Source organism: Lepisosteus oculatus, chromosome 7, assembly GCF_040954835.1.
Source record: "Lepisosteus oculatus isolate fLepOcu1 chromosome 7, fLepOcu1.hap2, whole genome shotgun sequence".
Lineage (NCBI taxonomy): Eukaryota > Metazoa > Chordata > Actinopteri > Semionotiformes > Lepisosteidae > Lepisosteus > Lepisosteus oculatus.
In genome coordinates, this window is record NC_090702.1 from 48,496,247 (window position 1) to 48,521,149 (window position 24,903).

The window sequence follows — 24,903 nt, forward strand, 5'->3', positions numbered from 1 at the left end:
CTCTGCTTTTGTAGAAAAAAAAATGAATATTTTGTGTAAATAAGTCTTTAAAGCTAGTGCCTCTTTTTTTTGTCTCCCAACATGAAACTGCTCACAGGAGATGAACCAAACCACCTGACCTTGCTTGCTGTACTCTGACCACATGTACACACACTGCTGTCTGGACTGATTATAATTATTTTTAATGGTTTAGACAGTTAGATAAGATTAGATCACTTTATTGGCCATATACAATTTCTTGCTTTTGGGAATTTGTCTTTTCGCATACCCCAGCTTGCTTAGACACACAGACCGGAGCTTGGGGTCAGAGTGCAGGGTCAGCCATTGTACAGCGCCCAATGTTAAGAGTCTCGCTCAGGAGCCCAACGCAGTACGATTCCTCTGCCGGCCGCGGGATTTGAACCGACAACCTTCCAGCCACAGGCGCAGATCCTTAGCCACGGAGAATGTTATTTGACATCCTCTGTGCATGACGATATGTGTTCACCCTACCTGAGCCAGAAACAAGTAGCTCAGGGAAATCGCACTGAGTAACACAAGCATGTGAGAGGGTCTCAGGAGCCCGTCTCCCTCTCTCTCTTCCCCCTCTGCCTCCCAGATCAACGTGGGCTGCACCTCGGACAGCTCGGCCGCTCACCCCGCCCGGCTGGAGTTCTCCAGGGATTTCGGGGCAACCTGGCACCTCCTGGTGCCGCTGTGCCAGGGGGGTCCTCAGCTCAGCTCGCTGTGCTCCACCGAGATGCACCCGGCCAGCGTCTACTACCCAGGCACCACGCAGGGCTGGCGCCGGGAGGTCATCCACTTCGGGAAGCTGCGGCTGTGCGGGTGAGGGCCGGGCCACAGCCGCGCTCGCTTCCAGCTGCAGTGGCTTCGGCCAACAGTGCTGTAATAATAATAATAATAATAATAATAATAATAATAATAATAATTGCTTACACTTATATAGCCCTTTTCTGGACACTCCACTCAAAGCGCTTTACAGGTAATGGGGTCTCCCCTCCACCACCTGCAATGTGCAGCCCCACCTGGATGATGCGACAGCAGCCATAGTGCGCCAGAACGCTCCCCACACATCAGCTCTCAGTGGGGAGGAGAGCAGAGTAATGAAGCCAATTCATAGATGGGGATTATTAGGAGGCCATGATTGGTAAGGGCCGATGGGAAATTTGGCCAGGACACCGGGGTTACACCCCTACACTTTTCGAGAAACGCCCTGGGATTTTTAATGACCACAGAGAGTCAGGACCTCGGTTTTACGTCTCATCCGAAGGACGGCACCTGTTTACAGTATAGTGTCCCCGTCACTATACTGGGGCATTAGGACCCACATGGACCGCAGGGTGAGCGCCCCCTGCTGGCCCCACTAACACCTCGTCCAGCAGCAACCTTAGTTTTTCCCAGGAGGTCTCTCATCCAGGTACTGACCAGGCTCACACCTGCTGAGCTTCAACACCTGCTGTACAGGCGCTGCGTTACATAAATCACGTATATAATCCTTACACTTACAGTATATAGTGCTTTCCTGGAGACTCCACTCAAAGCGCTTTACAGGTAACGGGGGCTCCCCTCCACCACCACCAGTGTGCAGCCCCACCTGGATGATGTCACAGCAGCCATAGTGCTCCAGTACACTCCCCACACACCAGCTCTCAGTGAGGTGGAGAGCAGAGTGATGAAGCCAGTTCAGAGAGGGGGATTATTAGGAGGCCATGACTGGCATAGGCCAGGGGAAAATATGGACAGGACTCTACTCTTTTCAAGGAATGCCCTTGGATTTTTAATGACCACGGGGAGCCAGGTCCTTCGTTTAATGTCTCATCTAAAGAATGGTTCCTTTTTTACAGTATTGTGTACCAGTCAATATACTGGGGCATTAGGACCCACACAGACTGCAGGGTGAGCTCCCCCTCCTGGTCCCACTAAAACCAGACTCACACCTGCGGAGCTTCAGTGGGCTGCCGGTTGTGAGCTGCAGGGTGATATAGCTTCTGGCTGTATGTGTAGTTCCAGCATCTCCATTGTATTCTTAGTCAGAAGCCTCGTTGTTAATCGGTCCACTGTCTCTCCCAGTCTCCTTGTCTCTAAATACATTGTTTCTGTCTCACCACTGCCTCCTGGTACAGGTCGGTCCGGTTCCGGTGGTACCAGGGCTTTTACTCCAGTGGTACCCCTCCCCCAACGTGGGCACTGGACAATGTGTACATCGGGCCGCAGTGCCTGGACATGTGCAATGGACACGGGGCCTGCGTGGGCGGCACCCACTGCGTCTGCGATCCGGGCTACTCGGGACCGGCCTGCGGCACCAGGGACAACCCCAACCCTGACTTCCTCAAGGAGGACTTCGAAGGTACTGTAAAGGAGATCCACACACACTCAGACGGGAGTTCAGAGCTGTGTTGGGTGGTGTTCGTCCAGTATGATACAGTACTAACCTCTAATCCTCCAGATTGGATCAATGGGATCTGTTAGTGATGAGAAACAAATGGGCTAGATGGGCCTCCCCTCATTTCTAACCTTTCTTTGCTTTCATATCAAGACATGCCAGAGGGATTTACAGTATCCAGTGAGCTTGGTACAGTTACAAAGCACTTAAACTTAAAGATTAGATTCCAAATCCCTGTTGTCACCTGGTCTGGTGCTGCACAGAGGTTTCTGTGAAGTGTGCAGGAGTGATGTAACACTCTCAGATAGCACTGAAGCTCAGGGGCACCTCTTTAGATCTCAGCTGCTGTTGCCTGGCAAGTGGAAAGGAGTCCGGGCATCCCAAGTCCCACCCGAACCCAGGTCCAGCTTGACCCTGTGGGTGTTGCCAGTGGGGGGATCACTGTGCCACCAGCAGGTGATCTAGCACAGAGCTGAGCCAGGAGTGTCAGCTCGGTCTTGGGATGCGCACCCACTGGCTGAACCATCTGGGAGCCTGGATCTCAGGAGGTCTAAGTCCAAGGACATCTAAGGAATCTGTAAGGAGGTAAGGACCCCCATTCTGAGAGGGGTGGTACCCAGGGTGCAGCTGCAGAAAGACGAGGAGGGACGCAGAAAGACGAACTCAAGGAGAAGACGGGGGCTCCCTGTGGTATTGACAGCTTTTCAGGAAGTTATGTCATGGATGATGACAAGTCAGAGTAGCAGGGTTGTGGGAGACCTTGGTCGCTTTCCATCCCTTCCAGTCCTTTGATTAAGACATCATGTGTGTTGATAACAGCTTTTCTCCTTCCTGTAGCTAGGAATGGAATCGGGCAGTGCCGGTCCTGAGCCTGTGTTGTGTGGGGTTGAAGGAGGTGTGTTAGGGAGGGGGAGGCAGTTAGTGCAGCCTGCACTGGGCATGACCGCGCTCCCTGTGTGTGCAGGAGGATCCATTGACCCCAAGCGCTTCCTGCTGGTGAGCGGGGGCAAGCCGTCCAGGAAGTGCAGCATCCTGTCCAGCGGCAACAACCTGTTCTTCAGCGAGGAGGGATTCCGCATGCTGGTCACCACCGACCTGGACCTCTCCAACGCCAGGTACACACCACTGGCCTGGACCAGTTTGAGTACCTGTACCTGTATGAGTCCCCTCTCTGTGTGCCCAGTATGCCAGTATGGGCTGTGTGCTGTATGAGTCCTCTCTCTGTGTGTCCAGTATGGGCTGTGTGTCCTCTCTCTGTGTATCCAGTATGCCAGTATGGGCTGTGTGCTGTATGAGTCCTCTCTCTGTGTGTCCAGTATGGGCTGTGTGTCCTCTCTCTGTGTATCCAGTATGCCAGTATGGGCTGTGTGCTGTATGAGTCCTCACTCTGTGTGTCCAGTATGGGCTGTGTGCTGTATGAGTCCTCTCTCTGTGTGTCCAGTATGGGCTGTGTGCTGTATGAGTCCTCTCTCTGTGTGTCCAGTATGGGCTGTGTGCTGTATGAGTCCTCTCTCTGTGTGTCCAGTATGGGCTGTGTGCTGTATGAGTCCTCTCTCTGTGTGTCCAGTATGGGCTGTGTGCTGTATGAGTCCTCTCTCTGTGTATCCAGTATGGGCTGTGTGCTGTATGAGTCCTCTCTCTGTGTGTCCAGTATGGGCTGTGTGCTGTATGAGTCCTCTCTCTGTGTGTCCAGTATGGGCTGTGTGCTGTATGAGTCCTCTCTCTGTGTGTCCAGTATGGGCTGTGTGCTGTATGAGTCCTCTCTCTGTGTGTCCAGTATGGGCTGTGTGCTGTATGAGTCCTCTCTCTGTGTATCCAGTATGGGCTGTGTGCTGTATGAGTCCTCTCTCTGTGTGTCCAGTATGGGGTGTGTGCTGTATGAGTCCTCTCTCTGTGTATCCAGTATGGGCTGTGTGCTGTATGAGTCCTCTCTCTGTGTATCCAGTATGCCAGTATGGGCTGTGTGCTGTATGAGTCCTCTCTCTGTGGTCTCAGGTTCGTGCAGTTCTTCCTGCGGCTGGGCTGTGGGAAGTCCCCCCCAGACCCCCGCTCCCAGCCCGTGCTGCTGCAGTTCTCGGTGGACGGGGGGCTGTCCTGGACACTGCTGCAGGAGTTCCTGTTCAGCAACAGCAGCAACCAGGGCCGTCTGGTAGCCCTGGAGCTCCCCCTGCGTGCCCGCACCCCTGCCACCCGCCTGCGCTGGTGGCAGCCCTCCGACAACGGGCATTTCTACAGCCCCTGGGTCATGGACCAGGTGAGGGGGGGGGTCAGGGGTCACGATTTCTGGTGATATATTCTGCTCTTCTGTCAGCAATCTGTACTCTCCTAAGCCAAATCCTTGCTGCTTCAGATACGTGTGCCTTCATCTCACATAGTGCTGGTTCTGTGTGTGAGAAGTAACCTACAGTCCTCCACTGCCTGCTGTACAAAGACAAGTCTACTTTTTCTGTCTTTCTTGTCAACACTATGGTATGGATACCACAGATTATCTGAAACCGAACGGAATGCTCCATAACTATACATTTATAACTATTACAACATGTAATTGAAGAACCTGTATTATAATTACATAATTATAGGGTCCCGTAGTATATTAAATACAGTACTCACTGGGCACTTAAGGCACGTGAAATGACATTGCAGGATATGACATTCTTTTTATGGTGTATGAATGACTTCTGAAGTCACAGAGTGTTGTGTACTTCATTTCGACAGTTTTGTGATTTTCAGATTTCAAATACATTTTATCAGACTTTCCTCTGAAAGCGGACAGGATATGAGGCATGTTTTGGTCCCTTATCATGGACTGCCTGGCCTATAATCACATCAACCAGTCAAGCACTGTGGCCACAGTTTTGACTGACTGCTTGGGGAAACTTGTAGCAGTTGGGCATGCTGTCATTTTCTGGGGGGGTAGTGGGCCGTTGGGACATTGCAACTATATATACAACTATAACTTGTGTTTTTAAGCTCTGCTTAACATGCATAGACTTTGAGCTTAAAAAACGGAGCAGGGTCCTGTAACACACAGCGTGCAGTGTAGGTCACGACTCGGACTACAGTGGGCACATGACAGAAATAGCAGGCAGACATAAAAAACAGAGCCAGTGCAGATCAACTTACAAATTAATATTAGGAAAGGAAATATTGGTAAGTGACAATCAATCAAGGACATTACAGAAGATGTGTACCTAAAACGGAGACCTGAGGAAGACCACATGTGTTTCACTCATGGAGCGAACAAGGAAGGCAGGAGGATGATCAGAAACCTGGTAACTCTGTCTAGAAAGAATTAGAATGGAAACAGAGTGAAGTAAAATACAAGATGTAAAGATGGGGTTAAATTAAGTCCTTTCTGCTTGAAGATTAGACTTCTAAGCAACAGGAGTTTATGGCAGGAAAGGGAGAACTGATACGGATTCCAGAGGCCAACTAGAAACCCTCTGGGGACTTAATTCAATTCAATTCAATTCAAGGTGCTTTATTAGCATGACCGATGGGTACAATCAGTGTTGCCAAAGCAAATAAAAATAACAAAATTAACATAGAACAAAACAAAAAATAGAAGTAAAATAAAATCTACAGACTTGTTACAGACATTTACAACAAAGACATATTATAAAAAGACTTAATATAACTGACCATTTGGTCAAAAGGCTGTAAACTGGCCATAGACTGTGCCTGCCCCCCCTTACCATAATAATGAGTGATGTCAGAAGCGGCAGGAGAATGCTATATAAACTGAAAGTTTGTACCGGCACTTTGAACAATACTTCGGTTTTGTCGTTTCTTGCGGGAAACAAGACTTCAGTTCTGTTGTTCCTTGCATGCAAAAAACCCATCTGTTTAACTTCATCTCGGGATCCAGAACCTTATTCTTTCTGTTGCAACAAGAGGTTGATGCTGATTGACTCGGGTTCAGCTGTCATTCACCGCGGGAGGCTGTGACACTGTGTCTGTCTGGTGCCAGGTGGTGGTGGGCGGCAGTGCCAGCGGCTGGGGCCCGCTGGAGGATGATTTCTCCACCCTGGATGGCCGCTCCTGGCTGCTGCACCCCGGCGGGACCCACATGCCCGTCTGCGGCTCGGACGGCGACGCCTTCGCCTTCATCGAGAAGGCCAGCACGCGCTACGCCGTGAGCACGGACATCAGCCTGGGGCAGAGCTCCTTCATGCAGTTCGACTTCTCGGCCTCCTGCTCCGTCACCAACTCCTGCTACGGTGAGCAGACGGGGCGTGTGGTATAATGAGGGATCAGAGAGAGGGATGAGGGAGAGAGAAGGGCGGTATGAAGGAGTGAGGGATGAGGGAGAGAGAAGGGCGGTATGAAGGAGTGAGGGATGAGGGAGAGAGAAGGGCAGTATGAAGGAGTGAGGGATGAGGGAGAGAGAAGGGCAGTATGAAGGAGTGAGGGATGAGAGAGAAGGGCAGTATGAAGGAGTGAGGGATGAGGGAGAGAGAAGGGCAGTATGAAGGAGTGAGGGATGGAGAGAGAGAAGGGCAGTATGAAGGAGTGAGGGATGAGGGAGAGAGAAGGGCAGTATGAAGGAGTGAGGGATGAGGGAGAGAGAAGGGCAGTATGAAGGAGTGAGGGATGGAGAGAGAAGGGCAGTATGAAGGAGTGAGGGATGAGGGAGAGAGAAGGGCAGTATGAAGGAGTGAGGGATGGAGAGAGAGAAGGGCAGTATGAAGGAGTGAGGGATGAGGGAGAGAGAAGGGCAGTATGAAGGAGTGAGGGATGAGGGAGAGAGAAGGGCAGTATGAAGGAGTGAGGGATGAGAGAGAAGGGCAGTATGAAGGAGTGAGGGATGAGGGAGAGAGAAGGGCAGTATGAAGGAGTGAGGGATGGAGAGAGAGAAGGGCAGTATGAAGGAGTGAGGGATGAGGGAGAGAGAAGGGCAGTATGAAGGAGTGAGGGATGAGGGAGAGAGAAGGGCAGTATGAAGGAGTGAGGGATGGAGAGAGAAGGGCAGTATGAAGGAGTGAGGGATGAGGGAGAGAGAAGGGCAGTATGAAGGAGTGAGGGATGAGGGAGAGAGAAGGGCAGTATGAAGGAGTGAGGGATGAGGGAGAGAAGGGCAGTATGAAGGAGTGAGGGATGAGGGAGAGAGAAGGGCAGTATGAAGGAGTGAGGGATGGAGAGAGAGAAGGGCAGTATGAAGGAGTGAGGGATGAGGGAGAGAGAAGGGCAGTATGAAGGAGTGAGGGATGAGGGAGAGAGAAGGGCAGTATGAAGGAGTGAGGGATGAGGGAGAGAGAAGGGCAGTATGAAGGAGTGAGGGATGAGGGAGAGAGAAGGGCAGTATGAAGGAGTGAGGGATGAGGGAGAGAGAAGGGCAGTATGAAGGAGTGAGGGATGAGGGAGAGAGAAGGGCGGTATGAAGGAGTGAGGGATGGAAAGAGAGAAGGGCAGTATGAAGGAGTGAGGGATGAGGGAGAGAAGGGCAGTATGAAGGAGTGAGGGATGGAGAGAGAGAAGGACAGTATGAAGGAGTGAGGGATGAGGGAGAGAGAAGGGCAGTATGAAGGAGTGAGGGATGAGGGAGAGAGAAGGGCAGTATGAAGGAGTGAGGGATGGAGAGAGAGAAGGGCAGTATGAAGGAGTGAGGGATGAGGGAGAGAGAAGGGCGGTATGAAGGAGTGAGGGATGAGGGAGAGAGAAGGGCAGTATGAAGGAGTGAGGGATGAGGGAGAGAGAAGGGCAGTATGAAGGAGTGAGGGATGGAGAGAGAGAAGGGCAGTATGAAGGAGTGAGGGATGAGGGAGAGAGAAGGGCGGTATGAAGGAGTGAGGGATGGAAAGAGAGAAGGACAGTATGAAGGAGTGAGGGATGAGGGAGAGAGAAGGGCAGTATGAAGGAGTGAGGGATGAGGGAGAGAGAAGGACAGTATGAAGGAGTGAGGGATGAGGGAGAGAGAAGGGCGGTATGAAGGAGTGAGGGATGGAAAGAGAGAAGGGCAGTATGAAGGAGTGAGGGATGAGGGAGAGAAGGGCAGTATGAAGGAGTGAGGGATGGAGAGAGAGAAGGACAGTATGAAGGAGTGAGGGATGAGGGAGAGAGAAGGGCAGTATGAAGGAGTGAGGGATGAGGGAGAGAGAAGGGCAGTATGAAGGAGTGAGGGATGAGGGAGAGAGAAGGGCAGTATGAAGGAGTGAGGGATGGAGAGAGAGAAGGGCAGTATGAAGGAGTGAGGGATGAGGGAGAGAAGGGCAGTATGAAGGAGTGAGGGATGAGGGAGAGAGAAGGGCAGTATGAAGGAGTGAGGGATGAGGGAGAAAAAGGGCGGTATGAAGGAGTGAGGGATGGAGATAGGGGGATGAGTGAGAGGAGGGGAGAAGGGAGGGATAAAGGATGAGTGGGTGAGAGGAACAAAGAAGGGGTGTGGGAGGGGTAGAGGGCCATGAGAGGGAGACATTAAGACAGAGAGTAGAGGGGGAGGAAGGGAGGAGAGCAGAGCTGAAAGAGGGAGAGAGCAGCTGTGGCAGTGTCTTCTGCAACCTGTGGTTTCCTGTCTTGTCTGCTCCTGCTGCCCTTGGTGTCTGCCCCTGCGTGCAGCCATCGAGCTGGAGTTCTCCCTGGATCTGGGCATGTCCTGGCAGCCCCTGCTGAGAGACTGCCTGCCCACCAGCCTGGACTGCTCCAGCTACAGCCTGCAGAGGGTGCTGGTGTCCGACACCTACAACAAGTGGGGGCGCGTCACCCTGCCCATTCCCCCCTACGCCAGGTCAGTGCCTCTGTGCCCCTGGCCATTGCCAGACACTTGAGCTCCAGGGCAGGAGGCAGAGGGTGAAGACGCAGAAACATCAGTCAGTGTCAGTGAAAGGATGAAGAAGTGCTGTGAGATCCAGACAGGACAGCAGGAACAAGGGAAGGTCAGAAGTCAGGACAGAGAAGCTGAGAGATTAACGTTTCTGCTGCTCTGTGGCTGTCGTGCTGTTCAGTTTTGGAGGCAGAGTGCTGGGTAGTAATCTATCCAAGAGAAGATTGCAGGGTGGAAGTCAGTTTATCTGCTCCACGACAGCAGCTGTAAGTAAAGTTGGGGCTTTTCCATATTCCTGTGTCCTGAGAGTTATCCTCCCCACTAAACCTCATTTAAAAGAAAAGCTCCTGTAGGTGAGCAACCCATTGCATACCAATTGCTTTACAACTTGGAAATGACTTGTTGGATGTAGGTAGAAAATATCAGAGCTAGAGTCAGCTGTCTTCTTGCTTGTTCTTCAGATCACTCTGACGATACAGAGTGTTGTGGGATCAGGTTTCTGTTTATTTGCCTGGGAACAAATACATGTTTTTGTCCTTTGGCGATTGCTCCTGCAATGAGACTTGCAGTGAGACCCATGCTCATGAAAGCACTACCCTGTCTCGCCCGCTGGGAGAAACAGCACCGTGCTGATCAAATCTCACCGCCTTCTGCTTGCGCCAACAGGTCGCCTGCCACCCGGTTTCGCTGGTACCAGCCAGCGCCCTTTGACAAACAGCAGACCTGGGCTCTGGACAACCTGTACATTGGCGATGGCTGCCCAGACATGTGCAGCGGGCATGGGCGCTGCCAGCAGGACAGCTGCCTGTGAGTGTCTGTGGGACTGGATTAGCCACACTGGGGGAGCACAGGGGCGTCAGGAAGCAGGGATGCTGTATGGGGATATAAGGACAAATCAGTACAGTTACATAGGGAAATGGAAATAAAAGGCAGAGACCTGAGTGACATGAAACTAGTGGTTTGTTATCAATTTCTTTTGTCGTCTTATGTGTTTTGTTTTGCGTTTGCAGGTACGCAAAAAAAAAACCCAGGACAGCAAATATTATCTTATCTATTTTAAAACCAGATGGAAGGTGATCTCACCGCCATTGTGCCATCAGTCCAGTGTGAAATACTCAGGATGACATTGAAATAATGACCGCAGTAACCCAGAGCCTAGTCTGTACCGCCTGGGCTCGTTCTTTTTGAAATGGCGACTTGTTTTCATTTTCGACAAGTTTTTGTGTGAACGTAAGAGCAGGAGCGTCTCTTTTTCACTGTTGTCTGGATGCTGCGAGTGTGATTTGCAGTCAGATGTGATAGAATTTTCCTTCCACCTATTGTAGCCGCTTTTCGAGTCACATTCACACGAGTGCCAGTTACATACTGTAAAAACCGTTTCTCCTGACTGGCTGGGCGAAGACCGCGCGTCTCCTGGCGAGGCCGGGCGGTGTTCCTGAGCGCACAGTGTCTGTCCTGGTGCTGGCAGCGCCCTGTACACTGACGCCCCCTCGCCTCGCCCCTCCCGCAGGTGTGACCCGGACTGGGGGGGAGAGGACTGCGATGAGCCCCAGGTCACCCTCCCCTCCCAGCTGAAGGACAGTTTTGGTCGGCCCCCCTCGCCGGCCAACTGGCTGCTGCTGACCGGGGGCAAGCTGAGCACCGTGTGTGGGGCGGTGGCGTCGGGGGCAGCGCTACACTTCAGTGGGGTGAGACCAGTCTCCGCCTGACCCTCTCTTTCTCTTATCTGTCTGTCTCCTGCCCTGCTGCTTCCTCCTTCTCTCTTCATTCTCTCTGTGCCAGCGGTGTCTTGTCCTTGTGTCCTTGTGTCCTTGTCTTTGTCCTTGTGTCCTTGTGTCCTTGTTCTGGTGTCCTTGTCCTTGTATCCCTGTGTCCTGGTGTGCCAGTGTCCTTGTGTTTTTGTCCTTGTCCTAGTCCCCTTGTCCTAGTCCATGTTCTTGTGTCCTTGTCCTTGTATAACTGTGTCCTGGTGTGCCGGTGTCCTTGTGTTCTTGTCCTTGTCCTAGTCCCCTTGTCCTAGTCCATGTTCTTGTGTCCTTGTCCTTGTATCCCTGTGTCCTGGTGTGCCGGTGTCCTTGTGTTCTTGTCCTTGTCCTAGTCCCCTTGTCCTAGTCCATGTTCTTGTGTCCTTGTCCTTGTATCCCTGTGTCCTGGTGTGCCGGTGTCCTTGTGTTTTTGTCCTTGTCCTAGTCCATGTTCTCGTGTCCTTGTCCTTGTATCCCTATGTCCTGGTGTCCCGGTGTCCTTGTGTTCTTGTCCTTGTCCTAGTCCCCTTGTCCTAGTCCATGTTCTCGTGTCCTTGTCCTTGTCCTTGTATCCCTGTGTCCCCGCGTCCTTGTTCTTGTTACTATTCCTCTTCTTGCTCTCCTCAGGGCTGCAGTCGCCAGCTGGTCACGGTGGACCTGAACCTGACCAGTGCCGAGTTTATCCAGTTTTACTTCATGTACGGCTGCATGATCCCGCCTAGCAGCCGGAACCAGGGAGTGCTGCTGGACTTCAGCGTGAACGGGGGGATCAGCTGGATTCTGCTCACTGAGATCTTCTATGATCAGTACAGCAAGCCGGGGTAAGACGCTGGAAACTGCCACACCGCGAGCGCACTGTGAGACTGCACGCTGCCGTTTTGTTGCAGTTGTGCACCACGCTTTCCCAGTGTCTAAAATATAAAACACAGAATAGATTGCCACGCTCCAGCAGCCAGGGTTTTGAAAATCTGGCCTGATGCCGTAACTGTAGCAGACTTGTCTCGGTCCGCGGGAAGATGGCAAGCTCTTTTGGAATGAAAGGCGTGTGCTTGTAATAGATGTTCCTGCGCTCTTGTTTGCAGGTTTGTGAATGTGCTGCTGCCCCCTGCTGCCCGGGCAGAGGGGGTCCGGGTGCGCTGGTGGCAGCCACAGCACGAGGGGGCAGAGCAGAGCGACTGGGCGCTGGACAATGTGCTGATTGGCGGCTCGGACCCCCACTCCTCCATCCTGGATACCTTCGGGGGTTCGCTGCTGCCCAATCACGAGAGAGCCCCCGCTGACGGCGTGCCCACTGGCCGCATCGCCCTGGAGCCACACCCAGAGGACATTGGCACAGGTAGGAAGAGCTGCTCTGTGGCGGCACTGTGATCTGCCGTGGACTGTGCTGTCGATGCTGATGTCTTAACGACGTGGAAGACGTCCAGTACAGTCTTGCTGGTGACGTCCGATTGGGCCGCTGCATCCGCATGCGCTGCTAGAGAGCTAGTAGAGATATAACTTGTTTCCACACTGCAGTGCAGAAAGAACCAAGCGACACATTTTGGCTGCCGATCCTCCTTCAGTGAGGGAGAACTGTGTTCGTCTTTCTGCTCTGCAGCGTGGTAAGCTCTGCGGACTAATGACTGCTGTGTGAATCAGAGCTGGAAGGAAGGAAGTAGAGGAGCACAGGCCATTCAAGGAGAGAACATGAGAAAGGTCGCAGGCGAAGAGGAGGCCATCTGGGTCCCGCCAGAAGAAAGACCAAGGAGAGGAGAGCAGGAGGGAGGAGAGAGCAAGAGGAGGGAGAGAGCAGGAGGGAGGGAGGAGAGAGCAAGAGGAGGGAGAGAGCAGGAGGGAGGGAGGAGAGAGCAAGAGGATGGAGGGAGCGGGAGGGAGGGAGGAGGAGAGGAGAGAGGGAGGAGAGAGCAAGAAGAGACAGGGAGCAGGAGGGAGCGGGAGAGAGGGAGCAGGAGGGAGGAGAGAGCATGAGGAGACAGGGAGCAGGAGGGAGGGAGGAGAGAGCATGAGGAGACAGGGAGCAGGAGGGAGGAGAGAGCATGAGGAGGGAGGGAGCAGGAGGGAGGAGAGAGCATGAGGAGACAGGGAGCAGGAGGGAGGAGAGAGCATGAGGAGACAGGGAGCAGGAGGGAGGGAGGAGAGAGCATGAGGAGACAGGGAGCAGGAGGGAGGAGAGAGCATGAGGAGGGAGGGAGCCGGAGGGAGGAGAGAGCATGAGGAGACAGGGAGCAGGAGGGAGGAGAGAGCATGAGGAGACAGGGAGCAAGAGTGAGGAGAGAGCATGAGGAGACAGGGAGCAGGAGGGAGGAGAGAGCATGAGGAGGGAGGGAGCAGGAGGGAGGAGAGAGCATGAGGAGACAGGGAGCAGGAGGGAGGAGAGAGCATGAGGAGACAGGGAGCAGGAGGGAGGAGAGAGCATGAGGAGACAGGGAGGAGAGAGCAAGAGGATGGAGGGAGCGGGAGGGAGGGAGGAGGAGAGGAGAGAGGGAGGAGAGAGCAAGAAGAGACAGGGAGCAGGAGGGAGCGGGAGAGAGGGAGCAGGAGGGAGGAGAGAGCATGAGGAGACAGGGAGCAGGAGGGAGGGAGGAGAGAGCATGAGGAGACAGGGAGCAAGAGGGAGCAGGAGGGAGGAGAGAGCATGAGGAGACAGGGAGCAAGAGGGAGCAGGAGGGAGGGAGGAGAGAGCATGAGGAGGGAGGGAGCAGGAGGGAGGGAGGAGAGAGCATGAGGAGACAGGGAGCAAGAGGGAGGAGAGAGCATGAGGAGGGAGGGAGCAGGAGGGAGGAGAGAGCATGAGGAGACAGGGAGCAGGAGGGAGGAGAGAGCATGAGGAGACAGGGAGCAAGAGGGAGCAGGAGGGAGGGAGGAGAGAGCATGAGGAGACAGGGAGCAGGAGGGAGGAGAGAGCATGAGGAGACAGGGAGCAGGAGGGAGCGGGAGAGAGGGAGCAGGAGGGAGGAGAGAGCATGAGGAGACAGGGAGCAGGAGGGAGGAGAGAGCATGAGGAGACAGGGAGCAGGAGGGAGGAGAGAGCATGAGGAGACAGGGAGCAGGAGGGAGGAGAGAGCATGAGGAGACAGGGAGCAGGAGTGAGGAGAGAGCATGAGGAGACAGGGAGCAGGAGGGAGGAGAGAGCATGAGGAGACAGGGAGCAGGAGGGAGGGAGGAGAGAGCAAGAGGATGGAGGGAGCGGGAGGGAGGAGAGAGCATGAGGAGACAGGGAGCAGGAGGGAGGGGGAGTGAAAGCAGATGTGTAGGGACAGAGGACAAGAGTAAAGGAGAACAAGCCAGTGGAGGCCCGTCGGTGGCGAGTAGCTAGCTGATCCGAGGATCCCCGGTGCAGAGGGCGCGGCTGCAGGGGCAGTGACCACTGACGCTGGGTGTCCTTCCCCTCCCTGGCCCGCAGTGAGCGAGCACTGGATGTTCCACGAGGACTGCGCGGTGCAGCGCTTCTGCCGCGCCCCGGACGGCGTGATGGTGTGCGGCGGCGCGGACGGGAGGGAGGTGTACGCCGTCACGCATGACATCGTCCCGGCTCGCGGCTGGATCATGCAGTTCAAGGTGAGGTGCCCCCCCCCCCCACACCGCAGGCCTCCACGCGCGCGGGGGGCGGCGTGGCTGACGGTGTGGCGGTGTCTCTCGCCCTGTGCTGTCCAGATTGCCGTGGGCTGCGGGGCGCCGGAGAAGCAGACGGCGAGGCAGGTGCACGTCCAGTACTCGGTAGACTTCGGCGTGTCGTGGCGCTATCTGGTGCCGCAGTGCCTGCCCGCCGAGCCGCGCTGCGCCGGCCAGGTCTCCCAGCCCTCTGTCTTCTTCCCCGCCGCCGGCTGGAAGCGCGTCGTCTTCCCCCTGCCTGACGCCCTGACCGACACGTGAGTCACTGCCGCCTCTGCCCTTCCCGTTCCCAACACACGGTGGCGCTGCAGAGGGGGAGCACTTGGGATTCATCCTTCATTGGCTGCGCTTTGTTAGCAATATCCACTTGGTTTAGTTGGTTGTGGCTTTCCCAAGCAGGTCTTGTATGAAACTAATTCAAAACACTATAATTCATTTTTGCCAGCCTGTCTTGCCCAATCAGAACTCAGATCACAGTAAGATATTTCCTGAAAATGGGTTTCTACTCGGTTTCTTCTTTGTATGTGAAATTCTGATGCAGAGCATCAGTGGTACCGACTTGCTGCACACCCTGCAGAGTTACTCTGACCTCCCTGCAACCACGTGCCATCTCTGTCCTTGATCAGAAATGGCCGCAGGGACACAACAGCCAGCAGTGCCATGTCATTCTCTTTATGCAGTCTGAGATCAGGACAGGGCTCACTTTGAACGGCAGTGTAGCGCCATCTAGTGGTGAACCTGCCCCTTTGCCCTTCACATGCCCAGGTACTGTGCAAATGAATGTGCAGGACACTGCAGGTCTTGTTCTCACAGGCAGAGTTTCGTTACCGCCCTGCACATCGCTCTTTTACAGTATATAATCATAAACTTTATTTTAGGGTGTATAGTGCCTTTGGAAGTAGCATCTCGAAGCACTTTACAGTAAGAAGAAAAAACGTCTGTGCGCTTCCCCCCTAGTGCTTCGTGTAAGAGCCAGCGAGTTGTAAAGGCCGAGACGGGGTGTCCCCGCTGTGGGGTGGGGGTCTGGGGGTCTCACTGCCTCTCTGTGTGTTTGCAGGCCAGTGCGGTTCCGCTTCTACCAGCAGCACTCGGACGCTCAGTGGGCTATCGACAACTTCTACATCGGGCCGCCCTGTCCGGACCACTGCGGGGGCCACGGCGACTGTCTGCAGCAGCGCTGCCTCTGCGACCCGGGCTTCTCCGGACCCAACTGCTACCTCAGCGCCTCTCTCCGAGTACGGCCTGGGCCCAGAGTCTCTCTCTCAGCCGGTCTCTCTCCACCTCGAGTGGACAGCTTTCTCACAGTGCCGTAGAAAAAGATAGAAGCCTGGATGGGAAGTGGGGCTCATTCGTTCGGAAAGGAAAGATACTGTACATAGGCAGAGGACTTTGAAGAAGTGGTGTAAGACTGTGTCCTGATGGCACACGTAGTAGGAGAACTTCAGCCCCTGACAAGCAGGAGACTGTGATGCCAGTAATAACAGGGTGTCTTTCTTTTGCAGACCTCCCTGAAGGAGCGCTTTGACTGGGAGGGCTCTGCGGGAGACCAGTGGCAGTGCGTGGAGGGGGGGCGCCCCTGTCTGGACTGCGGGGTGCTGGCAGAGGGCACAGCACTGTATTTCGGGGGGGCCAACTCTCGGCAGGCCGTAACCAATGACCTGGACCTCCGGGGAGCCAAGTCAGTCCCTCGTTTCTGCACTCTCTCTTCATCTGTCTCCTCTTCCTCTTCCTCTCTGTCACAAGTCTCTCTGTATCCGTCTCCTCTTCCTCTTCCTCTCTGTCACAAGTCTCTCTGTATCCGTCTCCTCTTCCTCTTCCTCTCTGTCACAAGTCTCTCTGTATCTGTCTCCTCTTCCTCTTCCTCTCTGTCACAAGTCTCTCTGTATCTGTCTCCTCTTCCTCTTCCTCTTCCTCTCCTTCCTCTCTGTCACAAGTCTCTCTGTATCTGTCTCCTCTTCCTCTTCCTCTCTGTCACAAGTCTCTCTGTATCTGTCTCCTCTTCCTCTTCCTCTCTGTCACAAGTCTCTCTTCATCTGTCTCCTCTTCCTCTTCCTCTCTGTCACAAGTCTCTCTTCATCTGTCTCCTCTTCCTCTTCCTCTCTGTCACAAGTCTCTCTGTATCTGTCTCCTCTTCCTCTTCCTCTCTGTCACAAGTCTCTCTGTCTCCTCTTCCTCTTCCTCTTCCTCTCCTTCCTCTCTGTCACAAGTCTCTCTGTATCTGACTCCTCTTCCTCTTCCTCTCCTTCTTCTCTGTCACAAGTCTCTCTGTATCTGTCTCCTCTTCCTCTTCCTCTTCCTCTCCTTCTTCTCTGTCACAAGTCTCTCTGTATCTGTCTCCTCTTCCTCTTCCTCTGTCACAAGTCTCTCTGTATCCGTCTCCTCTCCCTCCCCTTCCTCTATATCACACACCCCTCTTGATCAGTCTCTCTCCTTCTCCTTACTCTCTGTAACACATATCTCTTTATCTCTCCGTCTCTCTCCCTCTCTCTCACCCATCTCTCTTCCCCCCTCCCCCGTCTCCCTCTCCTTGTGTGTGGCAGGTTTGTCGAATACTGGGCAAGGATTGGCAGCGAGGACAACCTGACCACTTGTCACCGGCCATCCTGCCGTAGGGAAGGAGTGCTGCTGGACTACTCCACCGATGGAGGTACACGCCCCTGCATGGCGGACAGGGGACACTGGGAGCAGTGTAGGGAGGAGCCCCCTGTCTGCATGGCAGAGATCAGGCTCTGAACTCCAGCCCTTGAGCGCTGGGATGACTCGTTCCATTCTTCACCAAACATCCTGCACACAACTACCTGTACACGTGTCTTGTGATAGCAAGAGCACAGAAGCAGCAGGTGAAGATGGCAGGTCTTCACAAAGCTTTGACAGCTTGAAGTGGGAGTGAGACGGGAGGCAGCGTGGCCCAGTACTCGGAGGCAAAGGGTTAGAAGAAGGTATCCGGGTCGATTCTCTGCGTCTGAGGCTGTCTGTCACGCTTTGCAGGTGTGTCTTGGACGCTCCTTCACGAGATGGACTACCTGAAGTATATCTCTGTGCGGAGGGATTACATCGTGCTGCCACTGGGGGCGCTCACTAACGCCACGCGCTTGCGCTGGTGGCAGCCCTTCGCCACGGAAACCGGCCTGGCCACACCCAGCCTGGAGCGTGCTCAGTGGGCCATCGACAATATCTTGATCGGCGGCTCTGACATCAATCCCAGCAGCCTGCTGGACACCTTTGATGACGGTGAGCAAACCCCACACCTCAGTCCTGTACCATTTCATTAAGGGTGTCGAAGATGCTGAACTAAATTGATCAGGGTTTGCTCATTCCTTCTTTCTCCTCCCTCTCGTGCTCCCCTCTGTCTCTGTTCTTCTTCTGTTTCTTACCCCAAGTCTCTCTGCATCTCTTTCTCAGAGGGGGCGTCCCACGAGGAGAGCTGGAGTTTCTACCCCAATGCCGTGCGGACCGCTGGTTTCTGTGGCAACCCCTCCTTCCACCTGTACTGGCCCAACAAAAAGCAGGACGGAACACGGAACATCCTGGCCACCAGAGAGCTGATTGTCCAGCCTGGCTACATCGTGCAGTTCAAGGTCAGAGTCCGCCCACAAGCAGGTCCCCAGCATCTCCTATAACGTATATTCCCATGGCAGCGTATGGAAAGATTCTACAAATGTGAATACTGCTCCCAGCATACAGCATCTCTTCCCAATACCCCTCCTGCTCATCGCATAAACTCCTGCCAGTGTGCCTCCTGCATGGCGAGATGGAGAAGACACGCAGGTCTTTCTGCGCCATGAGAAGGGGACACTGCAATTTAATCACCCAACCACACACTGCAGAATTCTGGCTTTGACTATTCAAAAGTGTAATTCAGCGCATTGTGTTGAACAGATCAGGATTACACAAAATAGGACAAGCAGTCCGCCGATGCCCAGCCCACAGAGTCCTGCAAAAACACAGGCAGACCAGGCTGACAAGAGAGGACAGGCTCAGTGATCACAGCCTGCCCATGGAAACTGGACACAGACCTGGCTGTCCAGAGAGGACAGACTCAGTGACCACAGCCTGACCATAGAAACTGGACACAGACCTGACTGTCCAGAGAGGACAGGCTCAGTGACCACAGCCTCCCCATGGAAACTGGACACAGACCTGGCTGTCCAGAGAGGACAGGCTCAGTGACCAAAGCCTGGCCATAGAAACTGGACACAGACCTGGCTGTCCAGAGAGAACAGACTCAGTGACCACAGCCTGGCCATAGAAACTGAGTGACACAGATACACCTTACTACACAGAGAGAACAGCCTGTACTTCAACTGCCAGCAGGTAGAAGCAGAGTCAAAGATACAGTTTCTGCTGCACTGCAAAAAATACTCTGGGATTAGGCCAATGTTCTTCCCTAAATTATGACATCTAATTCCAGAATGCCCACTCCTGCCAGAATGGGAACAGCTTCAATAGAGCTGCAGCCCAGTATGTGATCTCCTGTCAAAGCCTGAGGAACAGAGAGTGAACCTGTCAGATACATTCGTTATTGTTCTAAAACATTTGTATTTGTTACTTCTATTGCATTGGTAACAGAGCAGTTCACTGGCCACACCAATAAAGCTTTTTAAATCTGAATTTTGAAAACTCCTCTCAGTTCACTTCCTTCTATGAAAGACTCCACTTCTTGCTCAGACTCATTCGATGTTAAGCTGGTGACTAGTGCTTTTGCCAGCAGCCATATCACCCTGCAACTCACACCTGGCAGCTCACTGAAGCTCAGCAGGTGTGAGCCTGGTCAGTACCTGGATGGGAGACTCCTGGGAAAGCTGAGGTTGCTGCTGGACGAGGTGTTAGTGGGGCCAGCAGGGGGCGCTCACCCTGCAGTCTGTGTGGATCCTAATGCCCCAGTATAGTGACGGGGACACTGTACTGTAAACAGGCGCTGTCCTTCAGATGAGATGTAAAACCAAGGTTCTGACTCTCTGTGGTCTTTAAAAATCCCAGGGTGTTTCTTGAAAAGAGTAGGGGTGTAACCCCGGTGTCCTGGCCAAATTTCCCATCGGCCCTTACCAATCATGGCCTCCTAATAATCCCCTTTCTCTGAACTGACTTCGTCACTCTGAGAGCTGGTGTGTGGGGAGTGTACTGGTGCACTATGGCTGCTGTCGCATCATCCAGGTGGGGCTGCACACGGGTGGTCATGGAGGGGAGCCCCCATTACCTGTAAAGCTCTTTGAGTGGAGTGTCCAGAAAAGCAATCATTATTATTTTTATTATGAATGGGTATTGCTTCAGTTCTTGAATAACAATGAAGCGGAGCGGCACTGTGGTTATGCTCCCCCTGTCTCTGTCTCTCTAGATTGTGGTGGGCTGTGAAGCGGACAGCTGTGAGGACCATCATGCCGTGCTGCTGGAGTACAGGAAGGATGCCAGGTGAGGAGCCAACACCCTCCGTTCAGGCCAGGGACCCTCCTGCGCCTCGGCAGGCCTGCTCCCCTGTATTCTCCCTAGAAGAAAATGACCACAACATCCGGGATGTGTCCCATCCACGCAGGTTTTCACATCACCGCTCACCGTCTGAGGCTTGATGGAGTCGTTAGCAAGGCTGGTAGTGCACAGTTCCCACAGACAGAGCACCTCGGTTCTTTCCTTGATTGCTGAACTGTGAGCTTTCCCCTGTTCTCTTTCCTCCCTTCTCTCCCTCGTTGCCCTCTCCTGCTCCCCACCCCCACATCTCATCCCCCTCTCTCTATCCCTCTTTGTCCCTTCTTCCCTTTTCAGGTCCGACTCCTGGCAGCTGGTCCAGGCTGAGTGTCTGCCGTCCTCGGTGAACAACGTGGGATGCTCCCCCTTCCAGTTCCACGAGGCAACGATCTACAGTCCCGTCAACTCCTCCTCCTGGACCCGGGTCACAGTGCAGCTGCCTGACCACGTCTCCTCAGGGTGCGTGCTTCACTGACTGGCTCCTGCCTTGAGACTCCCATCTGTCTGGCCAACGCCAACTGTGTGTCCATGTGTCTGTCTCGTGTCAGCCTTACTGTTGTGCAATTTACTAGCTGCAATTTTCTGACATTTCCTCTCTCGTTCTGCTTCTCAATTCTTTCCCCCTTACTTCACCATTCCTCCTCCCCCACCTCCGTCCTATCCCTTTCTCTTTATCTTTCCTCTCTCTTCTTCACCCATCTCCTACATCAACTCACTCTCTATCAATTCACAGAGCAACGCAGTTCCGCTGGGTGCAGAGAGAGGGCGCTGGAGAGCAGCAGGGCTGGGCAGTGGACCATGTCTACATTGGAGAAGCATGTCCGCGACTGTGCAGCGGGCATGGCTACTGCACCAGTGGTGCAGTTTGCATCTGTGACGAGGGGCACCATGGTGGGCACTGAGCCGCTGTCTCACTCTAGACTGATCGACACCCTGCGCCACTGTCTCACTCTGGACTGTCTGACACCCTGTGCTGCTGTCTCACTCTAGACCCATCGACACCCTGCACCACTGTCTCACTCTGGACCGTCTGACACACTGCAACGTTGTCTCACTCTAGACCCATCGACACCCTGCGCCACTGTCTCACTCTGGACCGTCTGACACACTGCAACGTTGTCTCACTCCAGACTGATCAACACCTTGTGCTGCTGTCTCACTCCAGACTGATCGACACCCTGTGCCGCTGTCTCACTCCAGACTGATCGACACCCTGTGCCGCTGTCTCACTCCAGACTGATCGACACCCTGTGCTACTGTCTCACTCCAGACTGATCGACACCCTGTGCCACTGTCTCACTCCAGACTGATCGACACCCTGTGCTACTGTCTCACTCTGGACTGTCTGACACCCTGTGCTGCTGTCTCACTCCAGACTGATCGACACCCTGCGTCTCTGTCTCACTCTGGACTGTCTGACACACTGCAACGTTGTCTCACTCTAGACCCATCGACACCCTGTGCCACTGTCTCACTCTGGACCGTCTGACACACTGCAACGTTGTCTCACTCTAGACCCATCGACACCCTGCGCCACTGTCTCACTCCAGACTGATCAACACCTTGTGCTGCTGTCTCACTCCAGACTGATCAACACCCTGTGCTACTGTCTCACTCTGGACTGTCTGACACCCTGTGCTGCTGTCTCACTCCAGACTGATCGACACCCTGTGCTGCTGTCTCACTCTGGACTGTCTTACACCCTGTGCTGCTGTCTCACTCCAGACTGATCGACACCCTGTGCTGCTGTGTCTCACTCTGGACTGTCTTACACCCTGTGCTGCTGTCTCACTCCAGACTGATCGACACCCTGTGCTGCTGTGTCTCACCCTGGACTGTCTGACACCCTGCGCCACTGTCTCACTCTGGACTGTCTGACACACTACTGTTTGACTCTCGGCGCTTGTTAGAATTTCAGAATTGTCGTGTGATCTCATTTTCCTTCCTGCTGAGCTCTAAGTATCTTCGTTGATCTGTGTATTTTCATTTCTAGGGCTGGAAGAAAGTTTTTGTCTAAAGGCTTCTGCAGATTTGGCCAGAGCCGTGTGGATTTTGCTGCCTTTTTTCCTGAGCTCTGGCCATTGTCATGGCCATGGCCGCAGTACCTCCAGGCCTCCGGGCTCTGAAGCAGGAGGCGTCCAGACTGAGGGAGAGTTGCTCCAATGTCAAATGTCTCCCTCTCTGTCCCCCCCCCCCAGGAGACGACTGCTCCCTCTCCAGCGCTGACCTGCCCAGCTACATCAAGGACAACTTTGAGTCGGAGGCGGTGACAGCTCAGAACTGGCAGCTGATCCAGGGTGGGGGCACTGGCAGTGGCTGTGGCCAGCTGGCACCCCATGCCCATGGAAACTCTCTCTACTTCAATGGCTGCAAGATGAGGCAGGCAGTCACCAAAATCCTGGACCTCACCAGAGCCAGGTAGACTGGGCCCTGGGCATTAGGCACCCTCTCTGTATCTTCCTCTCTTTTTTTCTCTTTGCTTTTTCAGTGTAAGGAGTATTATATTCGTATATTTTAACCTCTTTCAATCTCTCTCTGTGCAGTAAAATCATGTTCGTGCTGCAGATCGGCAGCGTGTCCCAGACAGAGAGCTGCAACACCGCCCTGACACAGCCCAACACTGTGGATCGTGCCGTACTGCTGCAGTACAGCATCAACAGTGGCATCACCTGGCATGTCATCGCCCAGCACCAGCCTAAGGACTTCATCCAGGCTCAGAGAGTCTCCTACAACATCCCGCTGTGAGTCTGCACTGCAACACACTGGAATACTGCATTGACATAGTGTACTGACACACACACTGTAACACTGCACAATACTGACAAACTGTAGCACTGTGCAATACTGACACACACTTTAGCACTGATCAATACTGACACACACTGTAGCACTGTTCAACACTGACACACACACTGAAGCACTGTGCAACACTGACACATACTGTAGCACTGTCCTACACTGACACACACTAGCACTGTACAACACTGACACACACTGTAGCACTGATCAGCACTGACACACACTGTAGCACTGATCAGCACTGACACACACTGTAGCACTGTCCTACACTGACACACACTAGCACTGTACAACACTGACACACTGTAGCACTGATCAGCACTGAAACACACACTGTAGCACTGTGCAGCACTGACACACACAATGTAGCACTGTGCAACACTGACACACTGTAGCACTGTGCAACACTGACACACACTGTAGCACTGTGCAACACTGACACACACTGTAGCACTGTGCAACACTGACACACACTGTAGCACTGTGCAACACTGACACACACTGTAGCACGGTGCAACACTGACACACACTGTAGCACTGTGCAACCCTGACACACACTGTAGCACTGATCAACACTGACACACTGTAGCACGGTGCAACACTGACACACACTGTAACATTGTGCGACACTGACACACTGTAGCACTGTTCAACACTGACACACACTGTAGCACGGTGCAACACTGACACACACTGTAACATTGTGCGACACTGACACACTGTAGCACTGTTCAACACTGACACACACTGTAGCACGGTGCAACACTGACACACACTGTAGCACGGTGCAACACTGACACACACTGTAACATTGTGCGACACTGACACACTGTAGCACTGTTCAACACTGACACACACTGTAACATTGTGCGACACTGACACACACTGTAACATTGTGCGACACTGACACACTGTAGCACTGTGCAACTGATTCAGAGTGACTGAATCTCCCTGTCTCTGTTGCCTTTCATCATGCCACTTGTGTCCCTTCTCTCCAATTCAATCCCCTCTCCCCACCTGCCCCCTCTCTCTCCCCACCTGCCCCTCTCCCTGCAGCGAGGCGCGGGTGAAAGGGGTGGAGCTGCGATGGTGGCAGCCTCGTCACGACGGCGCAGGCCATGACCAGTGGGCGCTGGATCACGTGGAGGTCGTCCTGTGAGTATCTCTAATTGGCCTCCCAAACCCCCCCAGTGCAGCTGGCCATCTGTTTCACCACCCTTCTAACTCCCAGGCCAGCACCTGCATATTTCCCGGATTATGAATTCCCAGCTCCAAGTCCCATTCCCTTTTAACGAATCTGAGAGGCACAGGTTAAGGAAGGATCTCGTCTCCTGCCCCAGCCTTGGCTCAGACTCAGGTTCAGACAGAGTTACCTTAGCAAGAAATGAAACCTTCAGCTAGCGGAAGGACTGTGTAGTGCCCAGTTGTAGTGACCTCGCAGGAGCAGGCGCTGATGTATAGCTCATCTCGCAAACCAAGCCAACCACAGGTAGGGGAATTCAGGCTCAGCTATTTCAGTTACTGCTGTAGCACCTTCAGCAGTTCTTGTCAGGGTTGTGGCTCAGGGTCTCAGGCAAAAGCAGATGCACTGTGTCTGTCCCCATTCTGCTCTGACACTTCATCAAGGTGGCGGTGTCCAGGAGAGTGCACTCTTGCCAGTGCTGTGCTCTCAGTTCAATAGTTCCCATTTCCCCCCCTTAATGGGTAGGTCCACAGTTTTGGCCACGATCACCTGGCCCTGTCTCTCTCTCTACCTGTCTGACTGCATCCACATCAGCTGTGGACAGGAAATCCTCTGTCCATCTTGGTATTTGTGGACAGATGGACCCTACGGTTTAGCCTCTGTCCTCCTGTCTTTCTTCAAGTGGGCAGTCAGACACTGTCCATGGGCACACAAATTCCTGTTTGTCTCTGCCTCCTTTCTCTCTCTGTCTCTTTCTTGCTCTCTGTTTCTTTGGCCTGGTATATGCAGAGAGATTGTGGCCCTGGCCTTATCTGTCTGTTCCTATGACTGTGAGATAGTATCTGCACACTTCGTACCTCTCTTCTGCTTATGGTCTACAGCTAGCTGTCTGTCCTGTCTGTCTGTCTCCTCAAGATGATATGCAGACAACCCAAGGGTTAATGTCACTGTGTCAGACAGA

The 24,903-nt window shown here is 53.6% G+C and overlaps 1 protein-coding gene across 1 annotated transcript in view; it reads left to right on the forward strand.

The window, feature by feature from the left end:
- Positions 1–24,903, forward strand: part of LOC102694156 (reelin) — a 168,564-nt gene that overhangs the window by 133,880 nt on the left and 9,781 nt on the right. Inside the window, 25 exon segments of the mRNA XM_069192636.1 lie at positions 599–752; positions 755–825; positions 2,124–2,239; positions 2,241–2,347; positions 3,348–3,498; positions 4,379–4,637; positions 6,354–6,603; positions 8,939–9,107; positions 9,810–9,950; positions 10,654–10,831; positions 11,516–11,709; positions 11,971–12,224; positions 14,292–14,446; positions 14,543–14,757; positions 15,558–15,735; positions 16,003–16,178; positions 17,041–17,147; positions 17,489–17,731; positions 17,903–18,078; positions 19,836–19,909; positions 20,258–20,419; positions 20,694–20,851; positions 22,159–22,378; positions 22,504–22,701; positions 23,816–23,914. Coding sequence (XP_069048737.1) covers positions 599–752; positions 755–825; positions 2,124–2,239; positions 2,241–2,347; positions 3,348–3,498; positions 4,379–4,637; positions 6,354–6,603; positions 8,939–9,107; positions 9,810–9,950; positions 10,654–10,831; positions 11,516–11,709; positions 11,971–12,224; positions 14,292–14,446; positions 14,543–14,757; positions 15,558–15,735; positions 16,003–16,178; positions 17,041–17,147; positions 17,489–17,731; positions 17,903–18,078; positions 19,836–19,909; positions 20,258–20,419; positions 20,694–20,851; positions 22,159–22,378; positions 22,504–22,701; positions 23,816–23,914 — 4,205 coding nt within the window.